This window comes from Aedes albopictus, chromosome 3 (genome assembly GCF_035046485.1).
Source record: "Aedes albopictus strain Foshan chromosome 3, AalbF5, whole genome shotgun sequence".
NCBI classification, from domain to species: domain Eukaryota; kingdom Metazoa; phylum Arthropoda; class Insecta; order Diptera; family Culicidae; genus Aedes; species Aedes albopictus.
Window position 1 is genome coordinate 427,351,961 of NC_085138.1, and position 26,615 is coordinate 427,378,575.

Sequence of the window (26,615 nt, forward strand, 5' to 3'; positions counted from 1 at the left end):
TAAGCATCTTCGGAGAAAAAAATCTTTAAAAATCCCTGATGCATAAACCGGTAGCAATTCCTGGAGGAACACCTGGTGGAACTTACCGAAATTTCCAAATAAATGCCTGAGGCAATTCCTTGAAATATGGAGTATTACCAGATGGATCCTCGGCAGAAATTTCAACAAAAATTTCCGAAAGAGTTCCTGGAAAAAACTCTAAACTTCCATAAGAAATCGTTGCCGAAATTCCGAGAAAAATTCCGATTTTTGTGAGACATTTCCCAAAAATTACATCTTTTGAAGACATTTTGGAGGAATTCCTGGAGAAACTTCTAGAAGAGAAATTCCTAGAAATTTTTCTTAAGTAATTTCTAGAAGAATTCCTGGAGAAATCGCAAAGTAAAACTCATGGATGAAATTCTACTAATATTCCTGGAAAAAAAATTACAGCTTTTTCCTCATGAAATAAATGCACAAACTTCTGTAAATGAATCAATACGATCAAAACGATAGCAACCCGATTAGAATGCTTCTCGAGAGCCACCCGCCTGGTACAAGAAGACGTGATGCGCAGCGAGCTAGGTGGGTCGATCAAGTGGAGGACGATTTGCGGACCCTTCGCAGAGTGTGGAACTGGAGACGTAGAATGGAGACGACTCCTACGTGCAACAGGGGACATTCAGGCCTTAGTCTGACCGGTAAGATAAGGAAGGAAGATAAGGAATCTCTGGAGGAATCCTTGTTGAAAACATTTTCGGAAATCATCTGAGAACATTTTTTTTATAAAAAAATCGGAAACATTTTGATAAGTTTTGAAAGAATCCCTAAATGAATATCTGGCAGTGACCCTGGAGGTTATCGAGGAGACAATTCTTAAGAAGTTAGTGAGAAGGAATACATTCTTAAATAATCTTAGGAATAATTCATGCTGAACTCATAAACTATTACCGGCAACACTGTCGACCGTGAAACGATGGCGAAACCAACGTCCGTTCCCTCGCAACTGAGCGGCTGCCGCCGAGTGGACTGACAGATCGGATAGCAGCTGACAGAACAAAGACAGACAGACTCATTCAGACTTTGCTAGTGTACAGTGTAGTTAGCATTTAGCGAACAAAGATTGAACTTAGTGGATTATTCCGATAATTTGAAGTGAGTTTGTGAACTATTTATTTGAATTGTTATACTGAATTTATTTGTTATATCTAGTTAGATTACAGTAGTATTCCGTATACAGTCAGCACCGCACAATAAGTGAAAATCCAGTCCGTCAAGGTACGTTTTGTTTCAGTCAGAATTTCATAGTCATTATTGAGTCCGTATTTATAACCTGAAATTAAATGAACAATGTAATTTGTACAGATTGTAAAACCCACGTTTTCCCGATAATCGACAGCCAGAAAAGTGACAGAAAAATACTGAAATTGTGAGTAATTGTAGTTATAAGTTAACTAACCACCAACCAATACCTGTTTAACTGAACTTAAATAAAATTACAGCTTTGTAGCTGCTAAGTCTGCAACTAAAAGAACGGTGTTTGTTCTGACGATCGGGAACACATAAATAATAAATACAGTAATAAATTACAGAAAAAATAGTGAAAATATAATTGACCATGCTAAAATTATATTGTCACTTATATGGTGACGAATCAGCCTCAGGCTGAAAATCTCCCTAATAAAAGAAAAAAAAAATGTCACTTACCTGAGGGGCTCTGAACTTTGTAAATCTTGAGTAACCAGCTCTGAGTTCACCATGACACCACTACTGGTTTCAATAAGGCATTCGAAGTTAAGAAAATCAATACACAAACAGGGCTTTATTTTGTTCACGTCTTCCAACTCCGATCGAGTTGCTGCTTTTATTACCAGGACCGTAAAAGTTTACACATTTTTGCTTTAACCTTTTTTTTAATGCTACTGGTTTTGAGTTTTACTTTTTTCTTCATCATTCGCATATTATTATTTACAGTTAATATCGTACTCTCTCACTCTCTCTGTCTCTCGGTCGCCTCACGTAATTACTTTTGCCCAGCTCTTGCTCTTGAATAACAACACCGTGCTTGATGTGCAATGCAATGGGTGGTTGAAAGATTATTTTTTCGAACTCGTTTTTCCTCATTTATTCTGCATTGGTTTGTTTATACCGGACAACTGTACAGGCAAACCCCCTCTCGCAACTTATGTGCGCACTGACTGTTCATTTGCTGAGAGTGATAATTTGAAAATTAATTACGCTCGTTCTTCACATGTATTTTTTTTTTCTTCCTGCTCTTTTGTCCATTGTTAATGCTTAATTGTTTTATCTGGCTGCCCCGATTTTCGACGATTGTACACAAATTGGCCAGCTTCCTGCTGGTGTGGAGTGTTTTACGACCGGCGGTATTGTTCTCTTTATGTTATTGCACTTTTTGACCAATTTGTTCACTGCACATTGATTCTATTGATCTTTTTTTCGTTTTTTTGTGCCGTTGGGGACTTTCATTAATTTGGGTTTATTATGCTTTTCAGAGGGGATACAAAAGTGGCATATTTTCATTCGTTACTGAATGTCTCGTGTATGTACAGAAATATTTGCACGTAAATATAACGTTCGTCATTTTTTTTGTTTCGGGTCAGCTCATTTGTTTATGAGAGGTGCTTTTGCCGGTGTTCCGTCAACCATGGAGTCGTTTGAATAAGTCGTAAAAGCAACGGTCCTTGAATCATACTAAAATAAAGTGAATTAACAAATGAAACATTGAAGTAACGCCTGAATAAGTAGCCAACAATATTGAGGTAAAGTAACAAGTTCCATACGAAGGTAACTAATGCTTAAAGTGATGTCCTCCAACTGATGAAAAACAGCTGCTTCTGCAACAAATCTTGTATAACTCTGCACCTTTACTCATCGTCGATGCTCAGTACGGCATCTTAAAAACGTTAACCCTCGATCAGTCGCGTCTTCGGGCACCCTCAACGATGCCACGCTCAAGCTGTGTACCAAAAGCGTGCTTTTTTTATGGTGCGTGTACTCAGTACACGACGCGACCGCTCCCGGGTTAACCAACGACTTCGAATCTCATGTGCTACCCGAGCAAATCGTCACGTGAAGTCGAAGCAAATCGGAGAGCAGAGAATGCATAGACTTCCAGCGGGAACAGTCCGCCAAACAAGGTAACTCCAATTCAAGGTGTTAAACGACCCGTGCTGAGGAATGATGCTCGAGAGGGAGAGAAAGATACTCGATCGACGACGATCGCAAACGGAGCCTGTGGAGCAACTAGACATCCTTCACAGTAATTTTCCCCGTACCGCGTTAATGCAAAGCTGTGATGTGATGGACCTTTTTCCTGTGCTACTCCTGGGAATCCATAAGAAGCTCAAATGATAATCAGAAACCATTTTGTAGCGGTAGTGGTGAGGATAACCGCTTCGCAAGAAGAGGATTGGCAAGGTCTCCTTTAAGCAGAGCAGAAACAGGAGGAGGTAGCTGTGTGTGGAATGCCATCGTAGCGACCTTCATTTCGTCCTTGGTCAGCCTGTCGGGAGAGGTGATGGATGGAGCGTGGTTGATGAGGGTCATCAATAAGATCAAGGACGTACTTTCTGCCATGGAGGTGGCTGCGCAGCAGTTTGACCACCGACGAACCGACGTGACAGTGTTGATTCAAAAGTGTCCCCCCCCAAATTTAACGGTCGACCACCGAAGCGAGCGATCGCTTCTGTCAAATCAGCGCAGACGCGAACCGTTTCCTATATGAACACACGGGGGTTCGGTGTCGAGCTATCAAATCATCGCGAGACGTTATAGAGGTGGCGATAGTGTTCGGCTATTTCATCATGGCATCGCGGACAACAAATTTGAATTTATTTGTTCTAGCTGTCACGTCGGTTCGTCGGTGGTTTGACTACATCATTGACTTTGTGAACATCAACAAAGACCTCAAGCAGGCCTTGTTGAGACTTCGTAAGTCAACGATGGTGGTCAAGCAAGAGCATGGTAAGCACATGACAACTGCAGCAGCAGTAGAGCCCGCGAAGCTGTATGTACCGTAAACTACCCAGGCTGAGGTCTTCGCATTCGCGGGTAGCACGAAGAGTTCGCCAGATATGCTCGCATAAGAAATCAATCGTAGAAGTATGCGAGGCAGTCGTCCAGGGAGAATCTGGCAGGCGACGCTCGCAAAGCAAGGAGGCTGTTAACCCCGGAGGTGAAGGTCAGTACTACCTGTGAGTCGGACCCCGGACAGGCGTCCCGGAAAGCTGGGACGATCGACCTGTCCCGGGTTGAAATGAGCAGGGGGTTGCGACAATATTTAGGCAGCCACATACTACGGTAGGTTATGGAGAGGTCGCACCATGGACCCAGTGGACAGGCAAAGGAAGAAAGAGGAACAGTAACTAAGGGACGCTAAGCCAAGAAGAAGTAGGAGGACAGGTGTCAAACGAGAAAACTGCGAGGCCCTTGTCATCGAAACGGACATGTCTAAGTACTCAGAGGTCTTGAAGGCCAAAAGAAGCGATGCCAAACTCACGGACAGCCGATGTATGCAACATTTGACGTAGTTAACCGATGAATTGATACTCTAGCTTAAGCGTGACCAAATGTGCAAATACGCTGCCTACAAGTGTCTAGCGGAAGAGGTCCTTCGGATCGGAGGCGACTCTTCTAAACTTAGGCAAGATCACTGTCGTGGAAGAGCTCGTCATGGTACTGCGGCAACAGTGCGAGGAGAAAGTGGCCACTGCAGAGCCATTCAGCTACGGAAAGGCCCGGCAGGGACAGAGGTGGCCATGATACAGCTACCTAGGGCGGTCGCTAACAAGTCCGTTAAAGTAAGGATGCCCAAGGCCATGGGCCCACTGACCATACACGAGCCACGGGAACTTTGCTTCAGATGTCTGGAACCAGGACATACGTCATGGGACTGCAAAGGCCTTGACAGGAGCACGCTGCTGTTCTGCGCCTCCGCGTTGGTCGATCGAGCAGTTTACGCAGATGCTGAACTTTATGGCGACCGTTCGGACAGGGCGAAGGCCGGTAGTAATAGCGGGTGACATCAATGCCTGAACCGTAGACTGGGGAAGCCATTTCACGAACCAGCAGGGTCAGATCCTGCTAGAGAGACTGGCCATGCTAGATGTCGACCTGGCTATTGTTGGTAACAAGAGTCCCTTTAGTCGGAACGGTGGTGCGGCGTCGATTATTGCCGTTACTTTTTGCAGTCCTGGCCTGACAAGTAGTTCGAACTGGAGAGTAGACGATGGCTTCATGCACAGCGATCACCTGGCGGTTCGCTACAGTATCGACTACAACACCAACAGGCAGCGGGTAGAGGAAGAGGCGGCCAGGCAAAGGCCAAGCCCTCGAAGGTGGAAGACATCATACTTCGAAGAAGGGGTATTTAGGGAGGTGCTCCGCCGTTAGCGAAACCTACTTGGTTAAAGCGGTGACAAGCTGGTAGCTAGGCTTGCCTAGGCATGGTAATGGTAAACCACGGGCTTACTGGTGGACTCAAGCGATTGCGGACCTGCGTCGCGCCTGCCTACGGGCTAGGCGGCGATGCCGTGGGGTGATGCCTCCAGGATCGTGATGGTCAAGACGAGAGGTGTAATGGCTCCTACAGAGCAATATTCAGAGATGTTGAAGGGGATCATCGAGGGGCATCTTCCGCGTCATGATCCTAAACAGCCCTCGGCCTCCTTTCCTAAGACAGCCGGGGACTGGGGCTGGCGATGAGCAGAGGGTCACCGATGTGGAACTTGTCGGGATAGCCAAGGCCCTTAGCGTAGGTAAGGCCCCCGGGTCGGACGGAGTTCCGAACCTGGCCTTAAAAGTAGCTATTACAGAGGCTCCCGGAATGTTCAGGTCTGCTATGCAGAAATGAGTGGACGAAGGAGTTTTCCCAGAAGTTTGGAAGCGGCAGAGCCTGGTTCTAATGCCAAAGGCGAGGAAACGACCCGGAAACCCATCGGCATATAGACCAATATGCTTGATCGACAGGGCGGGGAAGGTGCTCAGATAGATTATCCTCAATAGAATGTTGAGGCACACCGAATGTGTAAATGGTCTCTCGAATAGCCAGTACGGCTTCCGAAAGGGAAGGTCTACCGTAGACGCTATCCTGTCGGTTACAATAACCGCCGAGATAGCGCTCCAGCGTAAGAGGAAGGGAATTCGATACTGTGCAGTAGTGACTCTGGATGTAAGGAACGCGTTCAATAGGGACAGTTGCGCGGCTATTGCCGATGCGCTTCTGCATCTGCGGATACCCGGATACTTGTACAAGTTACTTCCAGAATCAAGTACTAGTTTACGACACGGAGGTGGGTGGGATGTGCTTTCACATACCCTTAGGTGTCCCGCAAGGTTCTATCCTGGGTCCGGTGTTATGGAAGGTCATGTACGACGAAATATTCGGACAATTCGTGACCACATGCTTGCCGCATGTGGTGGGGACACGATTCCGGACAATCTTGCCCAGAGGATGTGTAAAAACGAGCTTGGCTGGAATACCGTTTCATCGACTATCGCCCAAATCGGCTGGGAGCTACAGATGAGGTGGCGCGTAGACTCGAGGAGTGGCTAGTTCAGACACTAAACAAGAGGTGGTTCAATTCGGTGTCGGCTACGCAAGGTATTGTCACGGTCGTGGCGTCGGTCTGCTGGGTTGGATCCGTGCCCGTGGATGGAAAAGAATCCCCGGCAAGGTCCTGGGCAGGTGGAGGGACCTTGTCGGCAAGTCCCTCTGTGTTCTATGCTGATAGGCCCTCAACTACAGAAGGTCAACTTTCGGTGCAGAGGAAATCAGGCGTGGTGTCGACCCTGCCTCGCCTTACGAGTACAAAGGGAAGGTTGAGGCAATCCGGGAAGCCGGCAATTTGCCAGAACCTTAACGGTGTCCTCCTAAAATACTGTCAGGTTAACCTGTCGTAATGCTTGCTGCTGGAAGGCTACGCAACCAACCTCGATGGTGCGACTTGGGTAAGGGTCATTATTGATCTACGGATCGACTACAAAATATTGCGTCATTCACAATGTACGGTATTACCTAGAAAGACTGAAGCAGCCTGATTTTGCCGTTTCATGCACGCCGAATCTCGAGGCAGCGTTGTAGACAAGAGGCAAGTTCGAAGATGACTCTCTTGAGGATTACAATGCAGCCGAGAGCTCTGTCTGGTACGTAATACGATGTCCACGGAATGATCGGTTCGTTGAGAGGTTTTGCATGAAAAGAACCTAAAGCGGACGGTAATGCTGCAGCGTGAACGTGGCAAACATAAAACTTCAGGTATCAGTAGGTCGGCTCCCGAAGCACGTTCTTCTCCATTTGGGAAATTTGTGCCATTAATAAAACTTGACCAAAACTGAAAGCCATTTTAATGAAAGTTACATTTCGTAACGATCGAAATCTAAAACTGGCTACTTCTACCTTCCAGTAGTAGGTTATACATTCTACATCGAAGCAATAATCATGGAAATAATATGAAAAGCATTTTTTAATATAACTAAAACCGACCTGAATGACTTTTATAGTTAAAGGGTCGTTAAAACAATAAAAAAATATAACTAAAAAAATATCGAGTTATGAAAAGGAATCTAAATTAGGGAAATATGAAGAAAACAATAAAAACTCTTGCTGATGGATACCTCAGATTTCTAAATCCAAAGTTGTGCGTATAAAAGAGTCTCGTACTTCCGAAAGTCATGTGTCGAGCTTCGTGTGAAAGTTCATTACATTAAATTTACTTATTTATCCTAGAATATTATCCGTACTTCACTACTTATACATTTTAACATACTTTTCTGAATCAAGTCGATCGATTTGACATCCTAAAAAGAACTCCCCTAAGTGTACGCTTTTCTAGTACTCACTATCCTAACACCGCACAGATTTGCCGCTTTTAACTTTTGCTCGTCTTACCTCCTAGATGTGAGCCGCATCTTTTTCACCGTAATCCCCCAACATTTATGTACACATTGCTTCCAAGTACTGTTTTCTACTGACTGCTTCCACCTGACCAAGACGGAAATGGGCTATCGGGGAGCGCGAGCACACGACAGGAGTCCACAAACGAAAACGAGGGGGTAAATGATCCATAAGGCACTTTATTTTAATCAAATATTTATCAAACGATCGCTTCACGGATTGTTGTTGTAAAACTACTTACCACGCAGCAGCAGGAGCAGCGGCAACAGTAGCTCTCTGCTTCAATCCGGCGGCCATAACGGCCGGCAATGGCGGGCGACCCCTCCCAGTTTATCGGTTATCTTCCCCTGCTGGGTGGAAGGGAGGCTCTACTTGCGAGTTGAACAGATTTCCGCAAGTACACACACAACAGGAGGAACAGCGAGCAGCAACCAAGGAACGGAGTCATGTAAGGGAGAACATGGTTAAATGCGTCTTCGATTTACGGGGTTGGACAAAGTAAGGTATGTATGTATTGGTACATTATTTAGCAAAGGGCTGAAATCAGAAGCTCTGTCCCAATTTACCTGACAATTTCACTGAACATTTAACAGACCTGAGATTTTTTATGATGGCATGACTCAAGTAACGCACATATCCTAGATGAGTTTAGGTAACTGTTAATTTGGTCAAACAAGAGTTGCATACACTATTATAGATAACTAGGGTAATGGTTCATACAGTCGAGGCGGAAAACGCGCAGATATTCATACTGAGAGATGTTAGTTCGATTCCCGGGCGGTCTCGAATCTTTTCAAAATGCATGTTCCTCCAACTTCCTTAGGTAGAGAGTATCTCTGTGCCTACCACGGGATGTACGTATGTGGGAAGGTCAATTGGCGGAAAGAGCTATCAGTTGAGTGCCCATAAAATACTTAGCTGAGCCGTAAGCTCTTTCTCAGTGATCCGTTTCACCCCACCACTCCCTCTCGAACCGATTTCCCCCACTTCGACCAACTTGCAAGTGAAAGTTTCAACTTCTTTTCTGCAAAAGCACCAACAACCAGCGAGGATAGCCACATGTTGTGGCCTTCCGCTTTTCCTACGCTATCTGGTTTTCCTTCCTACCACGACCACCCCGCTAGGGGAAATCCATAATAGTTTACCAGTTACGACCTCGTCGTCTTCGACGACGACGACGACACGACGAACGTCAGGTGGAAAGGTTAAGGAGATCGTTACCGGGTAAGATTGCTTGCAAAGGGACAAAACTTTCCAACTCTCGGCACTTTGGGGACGCGGGCGGCTTTCCGGATTGAGGATACTAGGTCCGGGCCAAATGGATCCCGAATTTCACCGGGAAAGGTGTAAAAGTTGTTCCGAAGCTCCTTGGGAGAGCGGTTCGAAAGAGCTTTGCGAAAGAGTTTTGTCTTATGGCTTTTGGTTCCGCTGGTATTGTATTCATGACCCCAAGGGGAAAAAAAGTACCCACCCACCTACATACATTGTGGATCTAAGCCTTCGAAACATCCATTAGCTGCGGGGTTGTTATCGGATTTTAAGAAACCGATAGAACTTTGATCCTTCTTGGGCGGGTACTTCGCGTGGATGAAAATGGGTTGGAAAGTAAAAAGTTCTTACGATGCTTTTTGTTTTCCGTTAATAATTTACCGAGTACGAAGCAAACTAATCCTCAGTTGGCAATCATTGCTGGTGAGAAATGCTTACAATTTTCGTGAAGCTTTAAATTAGTATTCACAATCTTATGTTTCCAAACACGGATTTCTCGCGTAAAACTTTAAGTCAGAAATTGCAAAAAGAAAACGTTATTTCTGCCCCAGAAGAGAGTATCAACATCATAATCAAATGTGTTATTTTAGCGTAATAAATAACTGTATAATGAAATCAGAATTTTGTATATTATTAACATATCTTATTATGTTATAAACATGTGTGTCATAAGCGGCAAAATAACAAAAATCATAACAAAAAAATGTTCCTGGAAGATCAATTTAAAAACAAGTTTTGTTAGATTCAATAACAACTTAATAACAATGAATCTTGCAGTGAATTTTAAAACTTGTTATTGTTATGTTATAGTTCATTACACCCGAGCAGAAGGTTATACCAGCAATATAATAAAATGTGTTATTTTGGAAAAATAACTGAGTAACGCAAAGAGTTATTTTCATGTTATTGACATAACATACCGTGTTATAAACTTGTCTGTTATAAGCGGCAAAATAACAAAAATAATAACAAAAAAATGTTCCTAAAAGAACAGTTAAATAACAGGTTTTGTTAGTTTCATAACAACTTAATAACAATGAATTTATACAATGTTTCAATAACTAATTTTGATATTAAAAAGTTATTGATAACAATATGGATGCAAAGTGAGTTATAATATCAGAATCATAACAAAGATTTTTTTTATTCTCGCAAGGTAGGTATGTAACCCCTAAGTTCGAGCCATTTAAGAGGAAAAAAAATGAATTTCTGTTGGAAAATAAAAAGTAATAAACAGCCATGACTAAGGCCATAACCCACTATTACACATAAGCCAGTCATTCAAAAATAATGGCACCTTTCCAGGCTTCCTGGTCCAAACGGCCTTAAAATTAATTTTGTTTCTGGGTTATGGTGGATCATGGTTGTTCACTTTTTTATTTCCAAAATAGAACCGTTTCTATATGTTTTCCCACTGAAATGGATCGAACTAAATAGAAATAAAATTACAAGTAATTCTTAGTTTAGTGTCAAAAGTACAGCTTAACCGATTCATAGACACCTAAGATATGGCTTATAGACTCCAAGCATGGCTTTTTGTATGGAAATCAGCAAATGTTAACTTTTTCATTTCTTTTGCTGTAAATCTCGCATGGTGTAGTTGTGATTGCAAAACTTTATTGTTGTGCTATTGATGATCAATAATGGTACACTCTCAATAATATAAAAATAACAGAACTTGTTCTACAACAAAACATCTTATTAAAATGTTCTTTAAAGAAAATATACCAATAGCAGGATCATAACGAAATCAGATTGCCCAACAAAAATGGAAAAATGATGCCTCAATAAGTTAATAATAACAAACCAAGATATAAAAACAGGTTTTGTGATTCAGTTGTTATGATTTTGATATTCTCTTCTGCTCGGGCATATTTGTACATTTTCAATAGTAGAATAATAACAAAACTTGGTCTACATCAAAGTATGTTATTGAAATGTTATTTAGTGGATGACTTTCAATAACTTAATTATAACAAAATAAGATTGCCCAATAAAACATGTTATAAAAAAGTAATACTTTGATAAGTTTATAATAACAAATTATGATATAAAAACAGGCTATGTGATTCTGTTGTTATGAATTTGATATTCTCCTCTGCTCGGGTAAGTTATTATTGAATAACAATAAATAACTGAATATTTATGAAATACCAAAATATGCAATCATAGAAAATAAATTCTTATGGACATTCCAAGTAAAATAACATCCCAATGGCATATTTTGCAATCATAACTTTGTTTTGTTATTGATGAGTTTATTTTTCGTTTTGTCAGAGACAATAACACGAGAAGATTCAATTACATTTTGAAATTGGAATGTTGATGAAGAACAACTTTTTTATTGGCTTGTTGGTAAAATAAATTTAAAGTACTAAAATAATAACTGACTTTGTTCCAGAAAATAAGTAAATATGAATTAATTTTGTTATTATAAGATCAAACCAAGGACAAAGCATTTCTGTACTTAGAAAACAATTTTTCCAAGCATAAGAACAATAGGGGGATTCACTAAACAGCGTAAACCGATTAAACTGATTAAACGTCGCGATCACCAAGGCAATCTTTGATTATTTCATCCACAAAATCATGAAACATTTCAAATAAACAGAAAATCATGGCTTACACAGCATTTTAATCTGTTTGGTGAGTACCCCTAATATTTACAATTGTGATGGTCTTTTTTTAATCAATAACTTATTTTGTACTTACTTTGTTCTCAATAACTCGATAATAACTGATTCAGTTATTCAACATTTAAAAATAACAAATAAAGGACAAACTTTTTTAATATAAAATATTGACTAATGATAAAATTTGTTATTATTGAGTTATTTTCCGGTACAAAGTCCGTTATTATTTGTGTTCTTCTAGCTCTTATTCCCAACAAGCCAATAACAAATTTTGTCATTCTGCTATTCATTTTTAATTGCAAAATTTGATCTTCTTTTAATATTTTCTTCTGCATTCCGTTGACACGCAATTGACACAAGAAGAACTTTTAGGAAAAAACTCAACGTCTTAACATCGCAATTAAAGAAAAAAAATACGAAAAGGCACTTTTTTCAAACAGCTACAAATATGTTAGAGACTGTTATTATGAGGAAATTTATTAAATTCCTCCATGAATATACTAAAAAGTACCTCCAGGAATTCTACAAGTATTCCACCAGAAGTCACACTACGAGTTTTGTAACAGTAATAAATTACACCAAGAATTCCATCAGAAGTTGCTCAGAGAGTTGTTTAAGATTTTTTTTCTTTTAGGGATTTTCTTAAGAATATTTTTAGCGATTTCTCCAGGAAATTCGCGAGCAATTCTTTCAGGCATTCCTCTAGGAGCTCCTTCAGTAATTTCTGTAGGAGTTTCAAAAGCAATTGTTTTAGAATTTCCTCTAGAAATTGTTCCATAAGTAGATCCTAGATTTCTCGCAGGAACTCCTAAAGAAGCGTTTTTTTTACAAATTTCAACAGGAACACCTTCAAAGATTAATCAAGTAATTATGCAGGAATGTCTCCAGGAGTACTTGTGGATATTTTTCCAGAAATTCCTTTCAATGAGCGCTCCAGTATTTTCTGCCAGAGCGTTCATGATTAACAAAAAATTTAATCATGATTAATCATTGATGATTAAAATTCCAATTTTGGTGATTATTGATTATGATTGATGATTAATTAGATTTTTAGGATGATTAAAGATTATGATTAATGATTAAAATTGGTTTTATCTGTGATTATTGATTATGATTAATGATTAAAAATGGCTCATTGATTAAAAATCATGATTAATCATGATTAATCAATCACAAAAAACTGGAAATGATTAAAATTTATTTGTATTTTAACATGCCTTTGAAGTTTCAAAAGTAAAAGGTAACTCTGTCCGGGAGATTTTTGAAAAAAAGAATCATAAATTATATTATTCAGAACAGAAAAAATTGGATCATATATTTTATATGATAAATCATTTTCGATGATGAATGATTAATGATTGATTAATATTTTTTCTTATGATTATGATTACTGATTAATGATTAGATTGCCAAAACAGTGTGATTAAGATTAATGATTAATGATTAAATGAGATTTTTTTTATGATTATGATTAATTTTGATTAATCTTAATCATTAAGCATTAATCATGATTAAATTTATGATTAATCATTAACGCTCTGTTTTCTGATCAGGTAGGAACAGTTCCTTCCAAATTTACAAAGGATTTTTTTCAAAGAGTTTATTGGGATCGAATCCCACTCCCGACAAACTCGGAAGATCTCATCCTTCGGAAGGGAAGTAAAGCATGGGTCCCGAAATGAACTAGCCTAGGGCTAAAAATCTCGTTCATACAGATATAAAAAAAAGAGTTTATTTTGAAGTTTCCTCAGGAATTCCTTCAGCAGTTACAACAAGAAACTCACTAGAAGTTCTTTCCAGAATTGATAAGGGAAATTCTCCAGGAATTATTCTAGGAATTGTTGAAGATTACTCGAGGAGTTCAGACATTTTTCTTGCTTCAGAGTTTCTTCGGGAATTCCTCAAAGAGTTAATGTATTCGTCTATGAGTTTCCTCAGGAGATTCATGAAAATTCTTCAGGAGTGGTTTATTTTGTTTAAATTATATCAGGAGTTTATAAACATAAATTACTTCTTGGTAGAATTTCAGAAAGTAATCTTGAATGAATTGAAAAAACACTTCAGAAGGAATTCCGATAACCATTCTTGAAAGAATTTATAGACGAGCTTTTTGAGGAGCTTGTTTACGAACTACTGCCACAATTGCTGTAAGAACTCCTAAATACATACCTGTAGAAACTACTGAATAAAAAAAAATTAACGGAGATTTTTGGAAAAAATGCCGATGGAAACTCTCAAGCAATTCCAACAAAAGGTTATGGACGATTTTGAAAAAGAACTTCTAAAGCAGCTTCTAGTTTAACTCACGAATGAATTTTAAAATATATGCTGGATAGAATTGGCACAAAACTATTTTATGCAATTCAGTATCATAATTTCAAATTTATATAACTCATTTCAGTATCATTATGGCCATTTTTCCGAATTGGTTCATTATGCAACTGAAATTAGTTGCATAATGAAAAATAGTTGTATAATGTTCATAATGCAACTCATTTGAGTTGCATTATGAATATTATGCAACTCAAATGATTGCATAAAATTTTGTATGGAACTCGTTGCAAAACTCGATTTTTTAAGCACTCTTCGTATGTACGACTCGTGCTGAAAAAAATCTACTTTTTGCAACTCGTTATATAAATAACTATAAGAAATTCGAAGAGGAACAGAAAAAATTCTTTAAAGAAGTTTAGGAATACATTGAGGATTTCTTATTAAACTTCTTAAGGAAATTCTTGAAAGTAGTCTGAATTGATACCTGATGGAGTCCTGTTAAAATTTCTGGAAAGTTTAAGAAATTCCACAAAAAAAAATTGTAGGAAATATTTTCACTTACTTAAAAGGAATTGCAACATCTCTTTGTGAACAAGTTCTTGGAGAAACTCCAGAATGAGCCATTCGAGGACTCTCAAACAAACCCTTGGAGAAAGTTCTTGACAGCTTTTAGAGGACCAGTTAGGAAAACTCCTGCAAGAACGATGGTACTTTCTGAAGAAACTTATGAAAATGCTTCCACTTGAAGAACTACTTAAAGGCAGTCCTTGGAAAAATCGTCTTGTGGGAGCTTCTGAAAGTATTTCTGGAGGAACTCAAAAAAAAAATCCAGAGCGATTAGTCGAAGAACTTCAGAATGATTCCTAGATTCAAATCATTGAAAAGCCCACATGAAATTCTATTTGAACCCTCACCAAGACCACCAGACACATTTAACACTAGCATACTGCCGTGAATCGCAAGTCAGTCCCATCTGTAAAAAGTAGGCATTGAGAAAATGGACTCTGTACTTTTCAAATTCGATTTCTATGTGAAACTTCAAAAAATCGTCATGAAATAAAAACTTACGCGGTCATCATGAAACTTTCACACATTGCTTCAAACATGAAAACGTATCAGTGAAAAATATTAAACTGGCTAAAACAATGTTAGGTTTTGTACCGGAGGGTACACTAGTTCGTAATGGGACTGACTTTTACTTTTCATTATGGGACAATCTGACTTGGTGTTGTTTTTCAATTTTACTGAACAAACTATATATTTTTATTCATCCAGCTGAAAGATCATCCGAAGAAAGACCGAAAACGGCCATTAACTCATTTTTGCCCAAAATGCAGATGGGACTGACTTGCGATTCACGGCAGCATAGTTCCTGAAGGAACTTCTCGAGGAAACTCTCGAACTCCAGAACTCTAGAATTGCCTGGCGAACTCCCATTGCAGAAATTTTCGAAGGTATTTATAGAAAGATTCCTGGAGGATCTCCGAGGAAAAAAAAAATCATATCATGGAATTTATAACAAACAGCTTTAAAATTCTCAACAAAAGCCTTGTTTCTGAATGAGAATAGGTTGGAGAAGTGGCCAACGTTTGAGAATTAAACAAAAAAAAGATCTTTCAAAACTAATGGTGTACATTAAAAAAAAAATCTTTAAAAAGTTTTAAGAAAATTTTCAAAAACACTTGTGTTAGATCCCTAGGAAAATTTCTAGTAGAAATCCGCTTGAAATAAATCGGCTAATCGAAGATTAATTGAAAACGAGATACTATGGCTGTCCAGAAAGTTAGGAACAGAATAATACGATCCGAGACTAATGGCATCTATACCAGCGATGAAAATGTACTTGCAATTGGAAGCCCAGTACGTAGAACTGCAGATCACTCAATTTCATTGGAGCACCTGCGTTCTCGCCGATGTACTGAAGAACCGCGGATTTGGCATCGTGGCACTGCAGGAGGTACATATGTTGGACAGGATCCATGGTAAGAACGTTTAGAGGTAACCATACCGTCTACCGGGGCTGCGGTAACACACGGTAGGTTTTTGATCGTCGACAGAAAGTGCAGGTTGAGGATCAAGGGACGATTCTTCAACTTCAGCATAAACAACGTGCACAGCCAACACTCAGGAAGTGCTGACGATGACAAGGACACATTCTACGCGCAGCTCGAAAGCAAGTACGACCGCTCCCCAAACCGTGACGTCAAAATTCTCACAGGAGACCTAAACGCTCAGGTCGGTAAGGAGATGGAATCCAGACCGACTTGGAAAGTTCAGCACCCACCATCTGACGAAAGAAAGCAGTCTACGAGTCATCGATTTCACCGCTTTTCAAAAGAGTGACTCTTTCAAGACAGAGCCTCACTCATCGTTACACCGAGAGATCACCTTAGTAGAAGAAAACACAAGCAGCCATAAACAACGCAGCCAACAGCACCGTTGGTAGGCTATTGTACTATTTTGGGCACTTGCCGCTATAACTAAGTCAATTTCAAACCGATTGAATTGAGTTTTTGTATAGAGTAAGATACTGCACGTGCTAGCTCTATACAAAAATTCAAAACAATCCGTTGGAAATTGACTTAGTTATAGCGGAAAGTGCTCAAATTAGGTACACCTGCCGAAATGGTACAATACCCTACGTATAACGGAGTCGTTGAAAAAAAAACGGAACGACGAGGAGTGCAGAGCTATTTTGAAGGAGAACGCAACATGGGCGGTAATACTGCAGCATGTAACCTGGCAGAACGTGGAACGATACAAACAGAAACGGGATCAGCAGACCCGCGGTCTCTCATGCGGACTCTTCAACATCGCTCTGGATGATGTACTTCGTCGAGCAGGCCCTCAACAGCCGGTGTACAGTTTTTATTAAATCCGGTCGATTTGTGTGCTTTGTGGATGGCATGGATAATATCACCTAAACATTTGGAACGCTGTCAGAGCAGTACACCCGGCTGAAATTTCAGTGGGTGTGAAACGACTCAAGCATTCCAAATGGTAAACAAGAGAATTGCTGTATTGATTCATCTGCTCGGATTTAATTGCACTACCAGCAGCGCTCCATGAATTCAAATTAACGACCTTGAAACATTTTCCAAACAACACAAATCCCACTCTAAACCATCCCACATCCAATTAATCGCTCGTAAAAACACAATTATTCCATCAGCTAATCCCTGGGACCAGCAGCAGAGAAAAATGCTTATTGCCTGTTGTGCCTCGAGGCCACGTGATTTACATCCGGAATCCCCACCAGCAACACGATTAATCCATCCCCATTTTGCATTAATTGTCGGTTGCTGCTGCTGCTGCTCTTGCTGGACCGATGTGCATTAGTGGAAATCCTCGCTGCCTCACAACAATCAATAATACGGCTCTATACAGTCACATATGTATTATTGTAGTACCTACGTACGACGGACGACGGGAATAAAATTACAGACGAACAGACATACTCTCTAGATGCAAACAACAACATGCACACAGACGGACACGATGAACATGGGTGGTGACAAACGGGGACATAATCTAAATCACATTTTTTTTTTTCACGGCTCTGCTGCTAAAAAACATCAACCACATCTCTCTCAGTTGTTGTAGTGTGTAGTGCGTTAGTCGGTATTTACTGTTTTTACTTGGTAGGTATAAATAGCTGAATCATCTAGTTTTTTTTTCACTGCTCTTGTTTAACATTTTTGCTGATTCAATGGACGCATGTTTTTAGGAGTTTTTTTTGCTCCATACTCTAGTACCTACTAGAACTAGATACCTACAACTAATGGGACAAATGGGGAAAACTAGTTTTCCGTATTTGGCCCGGATGTGTGTGTATGTACAAATATTTATAGTTACGATTATTGGATAATTGTCGCGTGGCGTCATTTTCCGCTTTTGTGGGTCATAATTCTGATACGGTGTCGCTGGCAGGGGTATTAGTCGTTTAACTCTTTAGGCTTAAAAAGTACTGGGTGGAAACTAAATCACTCAAATGGCTGCTGCTGCTGCATTATCAATTTTCTCTCGATTTTTATGCAATATCAACAATTTACTCGTTATTTTAAAAGCTGATTAAAAAAGTATAAGGTTGTATAACGGGTTTAAAACCTCTTCAAGACTAAAAGGCCATCAAAATGTTAGTGGGGAATACTTCTACAATTCTTCACACATTTTGTGTGCGATTCCTTCAAAAAAAATATTCTCTTTGGCAAAAATACGTTTCTCAAGGAGATCGTTTTGAGCTTGCTTCTGGATTTTCTTTTGTTATTTCTGGACTTTGTGTATTTTTCTGTAGATCATTATAAGAGTCCAAAAGTAGTAACTTGTGAAATATCAGGAAGCACTATTAAAGGAATTTAAGAAGAATGAATTTCTGACAGAACATGTTGATAAAATTTATTGAAGAATCTGAACAGTAACTTCATGAGGAATCTCAGAATCACAGGAAAAATTCTTAAAAACATCCCAGAAGAAGCTTTTGAAAGGAAGTTTTGGAAAATCTCGGAATAACCTCTCGAAGAAACCCAGAAAAAATATCTGGAGGTATACCTGATGCAATTCCTGAAATCATCGACACAGAATTACTGGAGAAGCTTCAGATGGATACCCCGCTTGAGATGCCTATGAGATTTTCTCAGGAATCTCTACGTCTCTTTGAGGATTCTCAACAGAATCCTTTGAGGATTCTTTACAGAATTATTTGATAATTCACTATGGAATCCTTTAACCCTCCTAGAATTTCAAGATATTCGCACCACAATGGCGTAGTACACGTTCAGCGTGCCTGTCTGGGTCATATTGCCCCCAACAGATTGCAAATGCTCCATAGAAAATCAAAAATCGCTCCCTAAAGAATAAACATATGTTCCATGAAAATGTGCAATGTTACCCATAAATAATTGAAAAAGTTCCGTACTTTATGAAAAATGTACCATTTTCTCATTACAAGTGCAATTTTGTACCAATAAATAATACAAAAATGGTTCATAATAAACTACAAATGTTCCATAATAAAATGCAAATGCTCCATGAAAAATAAAATTGTACCCATAGCAAATTGAATATTGCACCACAAAAAAATTAAAACGCACCATATAAAATAGATAAGTACTATTAAACTGCCCCATATAAAACATGGTTTGCTCCATAAAAAATTGAAAATGCTCATTAATTTAAACATCTGCACCACTAATGTAGTGCAATGAAAAGCAATTCAGCACTGCTGAATTTAATTAGGCCAATATGCTATCTATGGAGTATTTCTATTTTTTCATGGAGCAAACCATGTTTTATATGGCGTAGTTTGCTATTACTTATGGAGCGTTCATCCATTTTCTATGGTGCAATTTTAAATTTTCATGGTGAAATTTAGTTTTTCTATGGATAAATATTCTATTTACTATGGGTACAATTTCATTTTTTATGAAGCATTTGCATTTTATTTTGGAACATTTTAGTATTATTTATTGGTACAAAATTGCACTTTTAATAAAAAAATATGTTTTACCGGTACATTTTCTGTAAAATATGGAACGTTTTCAATTATTTATGGATAAGTTTGCACATTTTCATGAAACACATTCTTTATGGAGCGCTTTTTGGTTTTCTATGGAGCATTTATGATGTTTATGGGTGCAATAAATAGCCTGCCTTAAGGATTCTCTACAGAATTTTTTGAGGATTCTCTACAGAATCCTTTAAGAATCCTATGAGGATTTTCGACAGAATTTTTTGAGGATTCTCTAAAGAATCCTTTTAAGATTTGTTCGGTCCGAGATTGTGAACCTATGGTTCTGATCTCTTTAGATCACTTTCCTCTTCACCCTAGCTAATGAGAAGAGTGAATATCTCTAGTTTTACGAGAGATACATCACCGAATCCTTCAAGGGTTCTCTACAGAATTCTTTGGGGATTCTATTTAGAATCATTCGAGGATTCTCTAGAGGCCCAGAAGAAATACGTAATAAAAACCCGGGAGGAATCATTGAATGAATCCCGCGAAAAATGCCTGATGGAATCCCGGAAATAGCCCAGGAAGAGCCCTGAAGGAATCCCTGACGCAGTCTCGGGAAAAATCTGTGAAATAATCCCGGAAGAAACTGATGAAGATTCCTGGGAGGTATTATTTAAGGAATCTCGGAAGAAATCTTTAATGGAAAGCCGGAAAATATGTCTGAAGTGATCCTAGGAGGCATCCATACAGGCCGCTCTTCTAATACTGCTTTCACTTCCTTGTACGACTCTCTCTTCTGCCAGTTACCAGGTACTAACATACGGGACCTGCCAACTTTTACTCAATCCGTCACTTTTTGACACTTCTGATGTACCCAAGCATTTCTAGGTCACCGAGACCAATAACTATTACTTTCCACGCTGTTGTGCTTACTATTACGGGGTGAAATGACCACAGATTATTGAGTTTGTATCAAAGGTATTCCCTGAAATTCTGCAATGGTCATGGATCTATGGCTATTGTCACGAACATGCTCTGTTCAATTACTCATCAACGGAAAGGAAACTTCTTACGGATACCAACTTCGTGAAAATCGTTCCGCTGTTTTAATTACACCCTCTAAAGCAATGTTGAACAGCAAACACAAAAGACCATCACCTTGCCGTAACCCTCTGCGAGATTCGAAGGGACTCGAGAGTGTCCCTGATACTCGAACTACGCACATCACTCGATCCATCGTCGCCTTGATCAATCGTATCAGTTTATCCGGGAATCCGTATTCGTGCATAATCTGCCATAGCTGTTCACGATCGATTGTATCATACGCCGATTTGAAATCGATGAACAAGTGATGTGTGGGCACGTTGTATTCGCGGCATTTCTGCAACACCTGGCGGATGGCGAACATCTGGTCCGTTGTAGCGCGTTCACCCATAAATCCAGCCTGATATTGCCCCACGAACTCTCTTGCAATCGGCGATAGACGGCGGCATAAAATTTGAGAGAGTATCTTGTAGGCAGTGCTCAGTAGCGTCATCACGCGATAATTTCCGCAATCCAAATTTTTGTAGATGGGACACACGATACCTTCCAGCCACCCCTCCGGTAATACTTCCTCCTCCCAAATCTTGATAATGACCCAGTGTAGTGCTATCACCAGTGCTTCTTTACCATATTTTATTAACTCGCTTGGTAGTTGATCTATTACAGCGACTTTGTTGTTTTTCAACCGGCTAACTTCCCCCTCAATCTCTTGGAGGTTAGGTACTGGAAATCTTTCGTCCTGCGCACGTACTCCTAGATCTGTTACCACGCCACCCCCGGTGCTTGCAACGTCGCCATTGAGGTGCTCATCGTAATGCTGCCGCCACTCTCGACCACCTCATGTTCGCTCGTGACAATATTCCCGTGATTATCAAGGCACATGTCGGCTTGTGGCACAAAGCCTCTGCGCGAGCGGTTCAGCTTCTCGTAGAACTTTCGTGTGTCCTTAGTGCGGTACAGCTCTTCCATCGCTTCGCGATCTTGTTCTTCCTGCTGGAGCTTCTTCATCCGGAAGACTGAGTTCTGCCTGTTCCGCCCCTATCTGTCACGTGCCTCATTAGCTCTCGTACGGTGTTGCAGCATTCTCGCCCATGCTGCATTCTTCTCGTTCTTTCAACGGTTCGCATTCACCGTCGTACTACCTATGGCGAATCGGATGTATGTGCGTACATTGGTTATATCCGAGAAGATTTTACCGTTGATTAGAACGTGGTCGATTTGGCTTTCTATTTGATGGTCAGGTGATCTCCAGGTGGCTTTGTGGATATCTTTGCGGGGTAAGAAGGTGTTTCGGACTACCATACCACGGGAGGCTGCAAAGTTCACACATCGCTAGCCGTTGTCATTCGATACAGCATGCAGGCTGTTTCGCCCGATTACTGGTATGTTCATTTCCTCCCTTCCTACCTGTGCGTTCATGTCGCCATCAACAACTTTCACGTCACACGGCGAGCAATCATCGTATGTTTGCCCTAACTGCGCGTAGAACGCTTCTTTCTCGTCACCAGGTCTCATTTCATATCGGCAGTGGACGTTGGTGATGCTTGCCTCCATGTATTACTGTTTCACGAAATTTGTCTGCAATTTTCGTGGAAGGAACATTCTTGGTGGAATTCCTTTTATGAGTCTATCAAGTTCAAGAGTGCTCTTTAAAATGAAAAAAAAAAATCTGCAGAGTTACCTCCAGGGACGACACCAGAAATTTTTTTAAGGATTATTTCAGGATTTATCAAAATTTTTTCTGAAAGGCTTAGAAAAAGAAGATTTTTGCAGGATTTTTTAGAATTATTTTAGGAAATGCCCACTGCTATTCCTTCAGGTCGCATCCTTGTCATCCTTGTCGCATCCATGCTAGTATTTCTTGTATTTCTACATTCATTTCTTATGGAATTCCCCCAAAAGTATTGTAAGAATTTTTAACAAGACTTTTTTATGATTTGCCGATTTTTTTTTTAAGTACGTGAGAAGTTTTTCTAGAAATTTTTTTAGGAGTTTTGCCATGACTTGCTCTTGAACGAAAATATGAAATTCTAGGAGAAACTTTTCTCTAAAATTTAGGGTTTTTGTTCAGAAATTTCTCTAGAAGTTAACTGTAGAAATTCAGATCTTTTTCTTGATTTTTTTTTTTCAGAAATTATAGGTTGATTTTCTACAGTGATCTTTCCGGAAAATATTTATTCATATATTTTTTCAGGCTTTTGTTTGGAAATTACTCAAGAAAATTCTCTACAAATTCTTCTGGAATTTCCTCCAGTAGTTTCTGCAATGGTTTCTCCAGGTATTCCTCCAAGCATTATTTTGGGTTTATTCAGACTTTTTTTTTTCAGAATCGCTCTATAAACTTTTCAAGTATTTTCTCCTTGGAATTATTTGCAGAGTTTCTCCAGAAGTGGCGATTTCCCGAGCATTGAGATGGTATCGTGAAGTGTTTCATCTGGTATACTCCAAGATATTATTCTAGGCATTCATGCAGCAGTTGGTCCAGAGATAACTTCAAAAATTACTTCATGATTTTTTCCAGAATTTTTTTCTGGAATTTCTTCTAAAAGTTTAAAAAAATATCTCTAGGAGTTTTTGAATTCCTTCACGGATTCCTTAAACATTTTTTTTAGAGATTTTTGTGAAATCTCTGGAAAAACTTCTAAAAAATCCCTGGAAAATTTCTAAAAAAAAACTGCAGGGATCTCTAAAGACATCTCAGGAGATAATTTTGATGGAAGTACAGTAGCAAGTTCTAAAAAAATCATTGTAGGAATTCCTACAGTTATCGCTGGAAGAATTTCTCAACGAATTTGCTCAAAGAATTTGCGAAGTACTTGTACAGAAAACTTTGAATGAATTTCTGAAAAAAAATACATGGAAGAACTTTCGAATGAATCCCTAAAATTCTGGAGGAAGTCTCTGTAAATAATATCTCCTTGAAGAAATTTTAGTAGAAATCCTAACAGGAGCTCGGAATTTCTGTTGAAATCTTCATTAGAATCCTTGTAGAAATCGTAGCAAATACTTTTAAATGAATCTTTGGAAGAATATCTAAAAAAAATTCTAAAGAATTCCTTAAGTAATCTTGGGGGATTTTTTAAAGAATTTCCTGGAGAAATGTCTGGAGAAATTTACTCGGAAATCCCTTGCTGAAAATCCTTGAAAAAAAAATGTAGGGAAAATCATTGGACAATCCCTAGAGAAATCTTTTAATTAAGTTCTTGTTAGTTTTTCTGGAAGTATTGGAGGAATATCTGGAATAAATCCTTAAGGAATCTGTGTATAAACTCCTGCAGGTTTCTCTGGAGGAATTCCTGCATGCATTCATGTGGGGATTTCAATGGATTCCCTAGAGCAAATTTTGAACAATACATTCTGAAGAAATAACTAAACGATTTTTTTAAAGAAATCTTTGGAAATTTTTTGAAGAAACCACTGAAAGTACTTATGAAAGAGTATTTGAAAGAATTTTTAAAGGATTTTGTAGAAAATAGTGAAAAAATCCCTGAAGAAATTTCTGATGAATTATTTAAATGAATACCTAGAAGAATTTATAAAGTAATTAGTGGTGAAGGTTCTGAAAAAACCTTTATAAATTAACATAAAAGAATTAATGGATGAATTCATGAGGGTGAATCTGAAGGAAGTCAAGAAGATATATCTAAAAGAATCAATAAGAAAGTTTCTGAAAAATAAAACGCCCAAGAAGCTTCTAAAAGGCTATAATGTCAAATTCTTGAAGAAAATTTTGATAAGTTTGGATAAGTTTTGGAAGAAATCTGTTGAAAGTTCCCTTGAACTTGAAATTCTTGGATAAATTGATGGAGAAATCCCATTAGATTTTTTGATGGAGACTTTGGGAAATTTTGAAAAGAATCCATTGAAAAAAATCTGAAGGAATCTTTGTAATAATTTCTGAGTTTTCGTACGAATTCCTGAAAAAAAAAATTGAAGGATTTTTTTAGGAAACCCTTTGCAGCTTTTCTAGAGGAACTTTTGGAGACATTTCTGAAGGATCCTCAAACGAAAAATCTGAAGAAAAATCTAGAGGTCATCGTGGAGCAATTCATGGAAGATATTCTAACGAAGTTTAAAAAATGTTGGAAAGTTTTATAAAAAAGTTCATAAATTGATTTCTGGAGTAATCTCTAGAAAACTTTTAAGAATTTTTTGGTCAATTTATGAATTCTCGAAGGATTCCTTAGAAAAGGTTCCGAGGTAATTCTTGGCCGAATTACTAAAAAAGTCAATGGAAGATTTTTTAAACGAATCGCTAGAGGAATTTCTAAAAAATACCTGAAGAAGTTTCGGACGAATTTCTAAAGATATAAGCTGCATAATTCAGGGTCGTACACAGAAAGGCATTAAGGGAGGGGTTTTTGGCATTTTCTTTAAAAATTGGAGGGGCACCTAGTATATATTTCTTACATGAAACTGGTGTAAAGGGGGGGGGGACACCAAAACCTCCCCCTTCGAGAATTTTCTGGAGAAATTTTTCAAAGAATTTTAGAAGCTATCAACGCTAGATTTTCATTAATAATATTTATAGACATTTTAAAGAAATTACGTGTGAAATATCCAAATTAATCCCTGTTAGAAACTAATAAAATCCCTAAGGAAAATTTCCAAACTATTAGTTGATAGATTTTAATGAGTCGTGCTCCTGCTCCATAATTTGTATCATGAATGATTGAAATTTCTTTTTATATAGAAAAACTCAGCATTTGACAAGTTTTTCATTAAATTTTATCGAAAATAGATATAGTAACAGGCATTTCAGTGATTTAATTACCATCCAGCATCACAAGAGTCATCTCAATATCGACATATTTCCGCCACTTTTCCAAAACTAATTCACTTTGATTTGACATTTGTTTCTTTTCATTCGCTACTTTACCACTACGTACTGATACTTACGGCTAGTAGCGTACACATTCTGTCTCTAGAAACTACTTACGAGATTCTCAGTTCAGTTATCACTTGTTTTCACTAGTTATCATATTTCATCGTAAAGCTACACGGCTCTCGTTTCGGTTTTGCGCTTAGAGAGAACCAATAGTACAAAAATCCTATATCACTATCCAATTTACAAATGCCCGTCGTCGCCGACCGCCGACTTACCACTATCAGACAAAAGCCCGCCGGCGGCGGCGGTATCCCTCATCCGCCAGCGCAAATTGCCCGCGGCTCTGTGCGCGGTCTTACCCACCACCAACAACAGGAACAAGATGATCACGGCTGGCTGGCGTGGCGATTTCCGGCTTAGGTTGGGCGCGCGCGTTCTGGCGGATCATCGGCTTAATAATTAATGAGCCATCAGCAGCGCTCTGCCGCGGCCAGCGGCACCGGCTCCGACTCCAACTCCAGCGGCAACGATAATTGCGAGTAAATTAATTATGACCGCCGTTGGTCCGCCCCACGCAGCTGGCAGCACCCGGACGGCGCCGCTGTTGGAGATCGAACTCATCACGAATTCCATCTCGTCCATCCGCAGGTCGTAGTTGCGCGTGTAGAACTGATGGATGTCGCTGATCTGGGTTTGGGGAGAGAACGAGACAAGAAACGATGCGGAAACGGAAATCGTTAGAACTGGTCGTTTTCGTGTGTGTGGCTGTATAGGTTAGAGGATGAGAGGAATCAGTAAAAGGATTATTTTGGCGGTGATCTGATCAGCGGATGGGTTCATTTATTTATTGGCACGAGTTGTTAACGAGCTAGTTATGTATTGCGAAAGGGTGGATTGTAAGGGATTTGTTGTAGTATATTAGATTGGGGAGCAATTATTTTGCATTAAATTTTATGTTGTTTTCCGAGGGATAATTATTCCTGGAGCTCAATTCAGTGGACTTCATTTAGTAGGATGCTCTTCCATGAAACCATCCGTTGAGTTTGTTCAAATTCAAAACATATGCTTGCTTAACCTTCCTAAGATATTACGCGAGGTGCATCCCGCTAGCGTAGTGTACGTTTAGCATGGCCCTATTGACCACAACATATTACTAATGTTATCAGTGCTCAAATGACACAGCTATTATTGTATAGTTCCGTGTATGCTTGGACTATTTAG

At 39.3% G+C, this 26,615-nt stretch overlaps 1 protein-coding gene across 1 annotated transcript in view; it reads right to left on the reverse strand.

The window, feature by feature from the left end:
- Nucleotides 1-2,490: 2,490 nt before the first annotated feature.
- The window catches only part of LOC109415401 (peroxidasin homolog), a 567,856-nt gene continuing 543,731 nt past the window's right edge, over nt 2,491-26,615 (reverse strand). Inside the window, exon 11 of the mRNA XM_062856469.1 lies at nt 2,491-26,081. Coding sequence (XP_062712453.1) covers nt 25,854-26,081 — 228 coding nt within the window. The 3' untranslated portion in view covers nt 2,491-25,853. The remainder of the gene's footprint in view (nt 26,082-26,615) is intronic.